This window comes from Sebastes fasciatus, chromosome 9 (genome assembly GCF_043250625.1).
Source record: "Sebastes fasciatus isolate fSebFas1 chromosome 9, fSebFas1.pri, whole genome shotgun sequence".
NCBI lineage: Eukaryota > Metazoa > Chordata > Actinopteri > Perciformes > Sebastidae > Sebastes > Sebastes fasciatus.
The window spans coordinates 29,191,518-29,204,454 of record NC_133803.1 but is presented as its reverse complement, the minus strand read 5'-3'; the positions used below and the strand labels follow the sequence as shown (position 1 = coordinate 29,204,454).

At 40.4% G+C, this 12,937-nt stretch overlaps 1 protein-coding gene and 1 long non-coding RNA gene across 3 annotated transcripts in view; one reads left to right on the top strand and one right to left on the bottom strand.

The window, feature by feature from the left end:
• Nucleotides 1-12,937, top strand: part of LOC141774452 (uncharacterized) — a 393,135-nt gene that overhangs the window by 145,626 nt on the left and 234,572 nt on the right. The gene's annotated exons all lie outside the window — the stretch shown is intronic.
• Nucleotides 2,296-12,611, bottom strand: LOC141774441 (uncharacterized). 2 transcript variants are annotated; one of them, XM_074647106.1, is made up of 10 exons: nt 12,406-12,611; nt 8,887-10,322; nt 8,569-8,759; nt 8,287-8,413; nt 7,950-8,006; nt 7,661-7,783; nt 7,304-7,364; nt 2,860-2,949; nt 2,592-2,715; nt 2,296-2,459 (listed from the first exon to the last, which is right to left on the bottom strand). In XM_074647106.1, exons 2-10 carry the CDS (start codon nt 10,285-10,287, stop codon nt 2,321-2,323), a joined length of 2,313 nt encoding a protein of 770 aa, XP_074503207.1. In that variant the 5' UTR covers nt 10,288-10,322; nt 12,406-12,611; the 3' UTR covers nt 2,296-2,320. The 2 variants fall into 2 exon arrangements, with proteins under 2 accessions (XP_074503207.1, XP_074503208.1); XM_074647107.1 differs by having other exon boundaries at nt 12,467-12,604.

Sequence of the window (12,937 nt, the reverse complement as noted above, 5' to 3'; positions counted from 1 at the left end):
GAGTCCCGTCACTTCACAAGACACGGGAAACCTCTGTTGGTCTGGAGGAGCTGCAGCATTTATTTCTGCACAAACGTCCACTGTACATTCACTAGATATTCTCAGAGCTAAACTAACTCTTCTGCAGTGTGTGGTGAGCGCGCGCGTTCACGTCTAGAGGTGGAGCGAGCTGACCGAGAACGCGCGCGCTGTCTGAGTGAAGGCGAGCAGGCAGAGGAGGAGAGGCAGCGGCCACACGCGAATGCGCATATGCGAGCGCACATGTCTCCCGACCCTGTACATTTATACGCTTAAAAAGTTACAAACAGTCCCTTTTAAAGGGACTATTTGTAACTTTCAGAATTGCTTGTTAACAGCGACACCTGTTGACGTTAAGTCAAACGGTGATAACGTTTGTCGCTGCGGAGCCCCGTCACTTCCCAAGACACGGAAAACCTCCATTGGGCTGGAGGAGCTGCAGCATTTATTTCTGCACAAACGTCCACTGTACATTTACTAGATATTCTCAGAGCTACTAACTCTTCTGCAGGGTGTAGTGAGCGCGCATGCACGTCTAGAGGTGGAGCGAGACAGCGAGAATTCGCGCGTGAAGACAAGCAGGCAGCGGAGCAGAGACTTCAGCCACACGCGAGCGCGCATGTGTCCCGACCAGGTACATTTATACGCTTAAAAAGTTACAAACAGCCCTTTAATTTTTTTCTTTTAACTTATACTTTTATATTCTTTTTTTCATTTTTATCTTATGCACTTTGTTCTCTTTTATCTTGCTTTTATATATGTAAAGCACTTTGAATTGCCTTTGTGTATGAAATGTGCTATATAAATAAACTTGCCCTGCCTTGCCTAAGTTAAGCCTAATTCAATTTCCACATGTAAAAAGAAGTGTTTAATGTCAAGTTTAACCTCTTAAACCCTACAGTAGGGTGCTGGAAGGTGTAGTTTGTCTAGGCCAGGTGTCTGCAACCTGTGTCTCCGGAGCCACATCCGGGTCTTCAGCTCCTCTCCGGTGGCTCCTTGTGGATTTATAAAAATGGAAATGAATAACTGTTTTTGTTTATAATTTCATTTTTATTTATCATTGTTGTAGGTCTATGGTACGATGGGGTATTAGGGTGACATTGAGGAAAAATAAATAAATCTGAGATTTCGAGAATAAAGTCATAATATTAGGAAAATAAAGTCAGAAGTTTAAGAGAGGAGGAGGAGGAGGAGGAGGAAGGGTGCACATCCGGTGTGTATGACAGAAGAGACGTTCACATGTCAGTCAATTCAATTCAATTCAATTCAATTCAATTCAATTCAATTTGCTTTATTGGCATGACTGTCAGGTGAACAATATTGCCAAAGCGTCAATTCAATAATAAATAAAAATGAAAAAAAGAACAAAATAAAAACAAAAACATATATACAATAGAAAAATAATAACCTTTCCTTCCTACACTGATTTTAAACAGTTCAGGTTTAAAAAGTTTGATTTTTGCAGGTGGTTAAAAATTAAAATGCGACACCCTCAGGATTGTAATTGATCAGTAAATGTATGAAAGTGTGTAAACTGTAGACAGTTGTTGCTGGAATTATTGAGTTGGGATGAAAGCTCATGACTCACATAAATACAGTGAATGTTCAGTAAGAGGCATCCTGACGCTGTTTCAGATGTTTTATTTTCCTCTGTCATTTGCTCAGGAACAACATTGATTGTTGTGGGGAAAAAAACAGGTTCAAACTGGAATCAAAACCCAAATAACCAGCTTTACTAGCTGACGGTCCACAACCACAAGATAAAAAGAGAAGATATATAAACTCATATTTCATGCATCTTCATGAAGGCTACATCCAGAAAGTACATTCTTTCCGTCTCCCGTATCACTTAAGTATATTATAACATTTGTCAAAAATAATTTAACATAAAAAATAAGATATTTTATAATAAAAATAAATACACAATCAAACAAAATTTAAGTTGGTATGTTTGCTGTAACATTCTCTAGAGCAAATAAATATGTATATGTGTAAGTTAACAAAATAAACCACAGCAAACGACTTTAAGAAGAGTAATACTTGGTCTAAAACAGAAAAGAGTAGACCTCTTTCAGACCTCTTTCTTTGCACTTTGCAGATTATTGTACAGTGAAATGAATGCATGAGCTGATACATGACAGGTTATTCTGCCTCTCCGCTGACAATTTTCTTAAGATAAAGACTGAAGATCGGAGGTGGGTGGAGTATTTTGACCGGAGCAACTCTCTGTTTTAGAGTCCACAATGCCTCGTTTAGAATACTTGAATCCTGCTTTAATGCAATAGTGTGAGGACATTACACATCACTGTAATTTGGGGGTTTCTTCGGGTAGGAGGATGCTTGGGAACATGAGGACCTTGGACTGCATGAAAGACAGGTTAGGCAGTCCAGAGATCAGCTCGCCAGCCTCCTCACTCAGCTCCTCATCCTGCTGAGGTTTCCTGATGAGAAACACACACACAAACAGTGTTGCATTACAGCAAAGAGAAGCGTGTGTATGATATCGATTTTTGTTCCATTGTATGATAATAAAACTAGATATGCCAAGTGCGTGGATGTAACATGGAGCTGACCTGACTGAAGTGCTGGTTTTCTCTGCAGCGGACATCAGGCGATTTAAAGTGTCCTCCATGTGACTGCTGTTAGTGCTGGTTTCCAGTTTACTGATGGTCAACTCATACAACTCACGGTCAACTCCTTTACATGTGAGTGTGTGTAAAAAACACACATGAAACTCAATGAGTGTCAAGAGGATTTACACACACCCACACCACAAGCTAAATTTAACAATTGCTTGAACATAAACCTCAATCCAACATTTGTGCAGTTTCACATGCTGACCTGGAGGAGGACTGTTGCTATGGCTGCTGCTGCTGCAAGATCTGCTCTCCTCATCAGGACCAAAATAATCCAGGTTGAGAGCAGAGCGGTCTGTGCTAACAAGGGGAGACAGTGGGTGAGGATTGTTGCGGAGATCTTTATGCGGATGACACAGTGCTGTATTGCTTTGCTGATACTGCACACTGAAATCCGACAACAAGCCTTTGACAAATTGCAAAACACACTTTTTAATCTGAAACTAGTTCTTAAATGTATGTTATTCTCTAGAGCCAGAGATACTGACACTTGATGATACACTTGACAGCAAGCTACGACAAAAAAATTGGATATTTGTACAGAAACAGAGCTAATTTTCCTATGTTTTGTAGAAAGCGAATCTTGGATTATGGTGACGTTATCTATAAACACGCCTCTGCCTCCACTCTCTAACCCTTAGATTCAGTTTATCACTCCGCCCTAAGATTTATACCGGTGCCAGTTATTCTACTCATCATTGCATTTCGTATGAAAAGCTTGGGTGGGCCTCTCTGACAGTAAGACGTGATTGGCATTGGTTTTTATTTATTTATAAAGCCCTTAATGGAAATTTGCCGTCATACATCACGTCCTTTTTAAATTGGTCCTATAGTCGTTATTCGACTCGTTCAAGTGATCGGCTAAAGCTTGAAGTCCCGCATGCAAACACTAAATTTGGGGAAACTGCTATTGGTGTTTGTACTGCAAAAAATTTGGAACAGTTTACGAAACACATACAAATTAAACACATTTGTACCTCTAGGTGATTTTAAATCCATGATTACAAACTACTCCGTTCTTGAATGTAACTGTATTTAACATTGTTCTATCTTTGTCTGGCTGATTGCTTCTTGTCATTTGTTAATTATGTTCTGTGTGTATTTATTCTGTTTTATTGTACTCTCGACATCATTGAAAATGAGGACATGCCCTCAATGATTCCTCGAGATTTAAATAAATGTTGGATGGGGTGGGGAGGGACTTGATTTCTTATTCATAAAAGGAGAATGAGGTTTTCACCTTTTACTGGGACAAGAGGGGAAAAGAGAGAGAGTGGCAGACACAGCAAACAAAGCAATGCAAAGCTGTTGTTATCCAACTCTAAGGTCACTGAAACAATCTTCACATGGAAATAACATGACACATGTGGTCCAAATAGCTTCTGAAATCAGTTCTTAAGTCTGACTTCCACCTTGATTATATGCAAAACTATAATAATTAGATGCTTGAGTTTGATTTTGTTGTCAAATAAGAACGTCAGAGTAGTTGCAGCTAACTGAAAAAACTTTTAATCTGTTAAGATGTTAGAACATTTTGTATGCTGTTGCAACACTTCCAATTATCTAGTAGTTAACGATCATAGCAAATATTTGCTGTCTTGCAAGACTGCAAATTACACAACTTTTAATTAAAGGGTGGACTTCTAAAGAGTTTAACAACCCCTTTTCTTATTAAAAAATACTCCAACTTTGCATTCAACCACAGAGAAACGTGACAGCGTCCAACGAGAGAGGAAAGAAGCTGAGGGAAGAGAAGCGAAACCAAGCAGAAAGGATCGACTGATTTATTTCAGTATTTACAAGGATTTCCTACAAGTTCCTTACTGCAGTGCATTGAATCTGGATTTGAGCAGTAAATCTGAAGAAAACAAACTACATAGGTCCAAAGTACTTTTTTAGAAAACAATTGCTGGCATAAAGGCACAACTCATTATGAAATAACTGCAGTTGTATAGACACCTTTGATTGGTAATGAAATACTGATTTCAGGTATGATTGTTTTTCTTTTCCAAACTGAAGTGCTTTGGAAAGTAACAATCCTTTATCCTTTTCACCATACAGCATTATGCGTCAGTGCACAGGGAGTAAAAAAAAGAAAAGCAGCATTAAGTGACAGCAGTAATAATTCTTCTCCCACACATTTAACCTGATAACAGAATAAATACAAAGACAGATTTAATATAACCAACAGCATTGGGGGAAAAAGGAAATAAAGAAATAAATATAAGACTACAAACAAATATTTTTAAATATATTAAGTGCTTTTGTATTAGTGGCTTCAATTCTTTTGTTTTGTTCCTACAGTGAATAATTTAGTTTTGACCTTTTTGCTGCACTTGACAGCACCGCCTACAGAGAATACAGCGCGCTCTGCTGGCCATACTTAGTGTTACAACACTGATCGGGTGTCAATGTTTGTTATTTATAACTGAACATTTGTCATAAATGCTCATCAAACATGGAAACAGAACGGACAAAATTATTCTATTTTAACCCAGGAGGGTGCTTCTGTTGAATCTTAATGTTAATGTTGTCTATACATGTCTTCTAGTGGTTTTCAAAGTGGGGTCTGGGGACCACCAGGGGTCCTTTAGGGGGATCCAAACATGTTTATCAGCTGCGACAGCTTGCGTGCTGCAAACCAGAGCTAAAAATCCAACATGTCAGCGTGTTGATGAATCAACATTGTCAAAATCAACATTGTAATACCAAATATGGAACTGACAGTCAGGCAAACAGTTCCTATATAGCCTGGAGGAGAAAAGTGACTTTTACCACTTCTTGTTTTTATCTTAATGAGCAACGGTTATTCTACAAAGCTTTTCTTTATACTTCTTCTTTCTTTATACTTTTGTGTTCAAAAACACGCAGCAGCAAAAGTTTGTTGTCTATCACTGTCTGTCCTGAAATGCAAAGTCAGATTGTGGTCAATTAATACTTCGATTAATCCTCCTTTTTACAAGCAGCATGTCTGAAACAACAAACTAGTTTTCAAATTTTAAACACTTCTTATAAAACACAAGGGAAATTTGTAATTCATGCTTTTTTATGGTCTCTCTTTTGTTTTATTTGATTTTTTTTATCTCATTTGTTAGATCTACTCCTTGATCATCCATCATTAACTTACAAATCCATATCTGAATGTAGGAGCTAAAACTGTTGTTTATTATATTATTACTATTCCTATTATTATTTGTTAAGGCTGCACACGGTTAACATCACTTCCTTTAATTGGCACAGGGGTGTGGTTTCACTTATTTTACCTGGTCCCTTGGACCGCGTGATTTAGACAAAGAGGGTGAGTCAGGCTTGGACGTTTCTCTACTTTAATTTGTCCATAACCGTTGTTGTTTGTCATTCTTTTCATTTAATAAACAGTCAAACGGATTTAAGTATGGATTTGTTTAACGCGTCACAGTAAGGAGCCTAGTCTCTTAGCGGGTTATTGATTGATAGCAGTCCCTACAATGAAGCTCTAGTCAATTCTATTCTATTTACCAAAGAAAACTCTCCGTATACGGTTAGTTCACTCATAACTGTAATACATTTATGTGTGAATTTGTGTTGAATTAGAAACAAATCCTTTCTGTGTAAACTCTACTGTACTAAATCTGATTCTTATTAAATCAAATATTTCCTGAGCAAAGAATGACTGATGTTGTTTTATTTTTAAAATGTCTTTTTTGGTTTCTCTTTGTCTTTGAAGGTAACACGAAACCCTTTACAAGTTAATATGAACACATAAATAGTTTCCATCAAAAAGTTAAAGATACTTTAGTGTCAAATAAAGATGACGCTAGGAGATTAATATAGTCATGCACTGGGAAAGAGGTAGACCACAGTATTAATACTAGAAGAGTTATTTCAACCTCCGCAGTGGCCACCAATAAATGAAATTAAAATGTTTCCTTGGATAAACACATCCATTAAATCGTCCTGGCACATATTATGACCATGCTCCATAAACTGACTGATATTTCGTGGGGTAAACATGTTCAGTGTTTAGTGCTTTGTGACATTAATTTAGCATTACCCTCAGATATTTTGTGTTAAAAAAAAACTTCAGAATCATCAAGTAGCACAGTAACAGTACGCACATCTTGTTTTCAGTAGACTTTACCCATATCAAGTGTCACCACGTCAGGATGTGTTCCCCATAACAACTGGGACTGATAAATACTGAGATAATTCGTTGTAAAAGGTGTCAGCAGGTGAAGATGAGACACTAGAGTAGCTGAAGGAAGAAGAAAAGGGAAGCCAGTACAGTGTTTCCCCTGTAATTGTTCTGGAACAATAATGTTTCTGTTTGGTTGCACATCTGTTTCACTTTGAGTCCTAGTTTTGGGGTGTTTTGGGTGTTATATCTCTTGTTTGGACAAATCAAATTATAGTGACATAGTTTTTGAACACTGTTATTCACAAGAGGAATACATCACAAAACGTTGTGGTGACCCAAAGCCGCTGAGTGAACGGAGGGGAAACACAGTGTAAATTAAAAAAGAAGCAGAACATGCCCTGGAGGAAGTGAAGAGGAGTCCAGAGGAAACTCTCAAAGGTTTAGGCTTATGAGAAGAAGCCACCCATGTGGAGGGGATGGCTGATAGTCTACTTCCAGCCCCAGAAGTGAGGGGCTCGGCGAGGGGACGTACCGTCCTGAGAGCTGCTAAGGCCACGGCTGCTCCAGTCCAGCTGGCTGGAAGAGAGCGCCTCCTACACAAACACACAGAGAAAACAGGAAATAGCATTTAAAACGCTCACTTATGCAACGCTAGAGCGAGTTTAAAAAAATATATATATATATAGTATATACTTTATATATACTGTATATAGTTCAAAATTCTAAATTGTGAACTGAACTTTGAAGTAGCTCTTATTGAGTGTGAACTTGCAACAACACTGACTGTTTCCCGCATATTAGCTTCATGTGTTATCCTCTAGTCTCTTGTTCTTTAATCTAACACATAATAAATCAAATCAAATCAAATCAAATCAAAAAGACCGTTTACCTGCATTGAATCTGTTGAGGGGTCCGGTGTGTGCCGGGGTCCTGGAGGTGCTTGTGCTGTGACCGCTGTGTGTCCTGGAGAACAGACAGCTAGTACAGCATCTTTGGTGGGCTCTAGCATTCCCTGATGGGGGATACAAATGGGATGGAAATTTGAAAAAAAACAAGGTTTGGAACATGGACTGTCAATGGTAATGAACACTGAAACCACTCGTCTTACACCATTACAATGCTTCCTCTTCCCAATAAGGCCAAATTAATTAAGTTCACATGTCCTATAGTTGACTCACCAGGCTGGATGCGAAAGCAGGCACAGTCACTGGCTGCTTCTTCATGCCAATGAACACCTTTCAAAAGGTAAAGACAAACAAAGGCTGAGAGGTAGTCATTTTGGTATAATGTCAATCTAACTTAAATAATAAACATTTCTATTCTGCCCCTTATCTTGTAACATCTCTTTGCTTTGCCCGAATGCAGGACATAGTGACCGTTTTACAAAAATAACTTTTTTAATCATATTTGCTACATTTCTACGCACTGCAGTTTTAATGTTGTGGTATAATTTGTCTATTCAGTTACTGTTTGGATCACTGATGAACAGTATTTGTTACGTTTTGCCAAACTCACAATGTTCCTCGTCTCCACACCGAGGCACCTGAGCAGAGTCCTGTTTGTGTGGGAACCTCCCCACTGAAACTGGAGGCCGACTGCATCGTGGAGGTCCTGATGTGGCCGCCACACCCCCCGCCGAATCCTGAACAATGGTGAGAAAATGACAAAGCAGCATTTTTGGTGGCTTCGGAGACAATATTATTAAAAAAGGAGATGCTGCATCCTGAAAATGTTACAGACTGTTAACTCATCCACCATCATCATCATCAACCAGCATTGCCAGAGAGTCGTCCTCACCACTGAGATCTGAGTTCAGGTATCTCCTCATCCTCCTCCTCCTCCTCCTCCTCCTCGCTCTCAGGGAGGTGTCGGGCGTGAAGCAGAGCACCGAGGCTGAGCACCTCCTCCTCTTCACCTTCCACAGCTGGGACCTCTACCTCCGGAAAACTGGCCAGGAGAAGCTGCTGGACACGGCAGGACAGTGACGCCTAGCCAGAAAAACAAGGGAGAGGGTTCATTTATTAAATTAATTTAAGGCAGAGTTAAAGGAAACGCTAATTATCATCATACAAGAACAACAATAATAAAGCCAGTTTTTATTGAAATGTCTCCCACCTTACAGCTGTTCCTCCTGGAAACCCCGTATTTCCCTGCACAGTCCTGCTCCTCTTCAATGTCCCCATCAGTCTGCAGGCTGCTGACTGGCTCTCTGAACTGCGTCCAAGTTTTTCCCTCCTTGAACTCCGCCCACGACCCCTCTCCATCCTCCTGCGTGGGCGCCGAGCAGAAATCAGCAAAGCTGTCACTCGGTGGGAGGTTTCCTAGACTCTGCACCGCTGCATCAGCTGTTTGGGCACACCCTCGGCCCCTGTGATGCTCAAATCTACAGCCTTTGAAGTCTGCATCTTCTGTATGTGTTCCAGGTTGTGACTGGTTGGAGGTAGCAGAAGTTTCCTGAGTCGCAGATTGGTCGCAATAATGAATCTCTGCGGTAGACTGTGTGAGATTTGCCATGCTGTAGTTTCCCAGTTCTTCTTCCTCGTCATCATCAGTCTGGTCCCAGTCCGTCTGACCGTCTTGTGAAACGAGAGATGAAACATTTGGTTCAGAGTCCGCAGAAGGACCCTCAAATGAAAAATCGTCACAGAAGGACGCCAGGTCCTCTGAAGCAGACTCGTACACACTGAATGTTTGAGGGACAATAGAAATGCTCTTTTCTCTGTCTTCGTCTGACTCGCCATCCTCCTGCACCTCTGTGGTTTGTAAAGAATTAAAACTATGCCTCGTCTCTCTCCGACTGTCCCCTGGCTCATCCTCCCCAGAACGAGGCTCTTCGGGTGGAGAATCCAAAGCTGCTGCAGCTCCCTGAGGCTGATGGTGGTCCTGAGGTGGTGCTGCATCTCTTTTCTCACAGTGCTTGACCTTGGTGCAAACATTTCCTTTTGCCTCACATGCATAATGAGATCTGGGCTCAGAGTCCGTAACAACATCCCGTCCCGGATCACAGATTTGTTCACGCAAGCTGTTTGTCCCTTCCCCTCTGCCGTCCCATTGCTCTTTGCTGTCCATGGGAGAGAAGCCACAGCACCAGGGATGCGCTGCCTGCTCTGTAAACACAGTGAAATCAGCAAACCCCGTTTCTTCCCTGGGAGAGCATGCACCCACAGCGTCAGAGTACCCATTTGTGAGGTGCACACGTGATTCAGCATTACCCTCCTGCCCTTCCACGTATATCTGGCTCCTGCCGGACCCCGAGTCTACGGAGGATGTGGGCGGTGATTGTTCAACCGGGTGATTAAAGCTACAGTTGGGTTGATGTGCGGCTGGCTTTGTGGTGGGACAAGACTGTCTGAGGCTGGATAGGGAATCAGTAGACCCAGAGGGCAAGCAGGACACCTCGACGGAGAATCCCCCAAAGTCCCCAAACTCGTCCTCCTCTGATCCCGTCTCCCCATCGTCGTCATCATCCAGCGGAGGGGGGGAGGAGGAGTGAAAGGGCATGATGTTGGGCTCCATGGGTTCTCCTAGCAGGACCTGAAGGCCTCATGCACCTGGGAGAGGAAAAGAGCAGGAAGAGGAGCATCATTAACAACTTTTTTTCGAAATATCCCAATATGTCATTTCATATCTAAATAGCAATATAGCATGTTTTCTGGTAATTCAATAAATACTAAGTCTATATGAAATAACCACATGGTAAAGTCAATTTTTGTATACTCCTGTGCGAATTAAATACTTGACAGTAAAAAGTATTTTCTCATTTAATTAAGTCCAAAATAAACATTATAAAGAAAAAAATGAATATATATTTCCAGCTAAACACTGACTATGTTTACATGCATGCACACAAATAGAGAGTAATCAGATTAAGAAAATAGTTTGATTTAACTGAGTTTGATCAGATTTTCTGAGAAATTTGAGTTAGTATGCTGCTTATTATTATCAATTTAGACGACGTAATTGTGGGTCACGATATCTCGATATATGATTTCCTCATGATACGATTCCATTTAAAGAGGATAATTTATCAAATTGAATTATCGCCCAGCTCTACATGCAGAATGAGCGTAAGCAGCTCATCCCCTTTGCTAGCCATAGACCCCTCGAGACCAGTTGTTCTCAACCAGGGGGCCGGGGACCCCCATGGGTCCTTGAGGAAGTTCTTGGGGGCCCCCAGAGAAATGGGGAATAGTTTATATTCACTATTTAATTCACTAAAGAAGTGAGCCCAGTGTAAGTAAGAGTGATAAGAGTAACTATTCTGATGCTAGTATTATTATTATCATCATAATTCAAAGAGTAAAACCTCCATGCATGCAGGCAGGGTCTGAAATTAAGTATTTTCCTCACCTGCCACTGTGGCAGGTCACTGAACATTTCTACCAGCCACACAATTTTTTTGTCTGCCACTTCTGAAATCTATGAAGAACGCTTTACAATTGTAACAGTAGGGCTGTCTGGCGATACGATACCCATCATGATACGATTCAATATATTGCGATATATTGTGGTACTGTAAGCAAGGCAATATATTGTGATTTTTTTCAATCTAATTTTTGGAAAACGGTCATGGAATAAAAAAACACACCGCCAAATGCATAAAATTTGAGTAAAATGTTTTACTTTTTTTATGCAATCAGAATAGTAGGATTTGCATTTATCTTTGCAAATAAAATAAAGTATTGACTGAGTTCATATTTGCTTGTGAACTATTAATTAGAAATCAATACAAGGTTTTTGAGAATCGATACAGTATCACTAAAACATAATATTGCAATACTCAATATTTTCTTCCACCCCTAGTAAACACTGAGTCAGTGGTAACAGACAGTAGGAATATGGATCATGTAACCTTAATCCTGACTATTTTTAATTTAGGAATTGCTTTTTAAGAATGATATTTTTTAATATAAGGAAAACCTGCCATGGTGGCAGGTGACCTGAAATCTTTACCTGCCACAACCAACATTTCCCCTGTATGTGGCCGGTGACAGGTGCTAATTTCATTCACTGCATTCAGATATCAGTTTCAAATCTGACAAAGATTAAACTCCCCCCAAAAAGCAAGCATGAAAGCAAAAGTTGAATACAAATCGATAATTTCCTGCTTTATAAGTGAGGCATTACTGATTGTTTTAAGTCCAGACATCCAGTGTTAAAATAGAGGAACATGCACACATGATTGTTCTGCAAAGTAGTACAAAAAACAACTTTATAAATCTATTGCACAATCTCAAATGTTCACATATCCTCTTTTCTTTTATCCTCTATCACCAGCTCTCTGAACTACCCTTCTGCTGCTGATCCATCCTGGAGTGGAAAAAGTGTCTGCAGACAGTAAACTGATACAGGAAACATGATCCTGCAGCTCTGAGCTACCTGGAGCAGCCACTCATTATGGATTAGTTGCATGTATTAAACCTTCAACAGGAACTGAGATTAGCATCCTCTAATATGCATTAACAGACTTTGTGACTAGTCTATAAAAGCAGAAACAACAGCTGATGTCATGCCATTTTCTGCAGCTTCTTCTTCCTGGACAGACAGACAGGTGACATGAATGTGAAGGCTAGTTAGCTACAGAGGTGACTGTTCATGTAAAGCTAAGCTAGGTTTATAAGGTGTGATACCTACCGTTGACGTGCTGTTTAAACGGGTCTAACAGCTGGCTAGGACTACAAAGCGTTTTATTTACCAACACTCATTCACTTCTCCTTCTTCTTCTCGTCACTTCTTGTCTGTGTGTTGTGTTGTGCAGCAGCAGCTCGTCTCTCCATCCTCCATCCTCTGTCATCATCCTCCATAGGTATTAACTGGGATAGGTGAAGAAGTAGAGAGCTCTCACTCTGCCAAGTTTCCTCATCGAGAAAAGGAATTTGTACAGACAGAGTGACTCCTCTTCAAAATAGACGATCTTCACTACATAACACAATATCACCCCCTAGTGGAGAGACTTGAAACTACACCTCTGCTTCTTTAGTGGTGGAAAACAACTAAGTACATTTACTCAAGTACTCTGTGTGTTCTGCAAATGTAAAATGTTCATTATTTAGAGCAGTGGTCTCAAACTCAATTTACCTGGGGGCCGCTGGAGGCAGAGTCTGGGTGAGGCTGGGCCGCATCAGGTATTCCACAAAAAAAGCTTTGTTAAAAAAAAAAACAATCT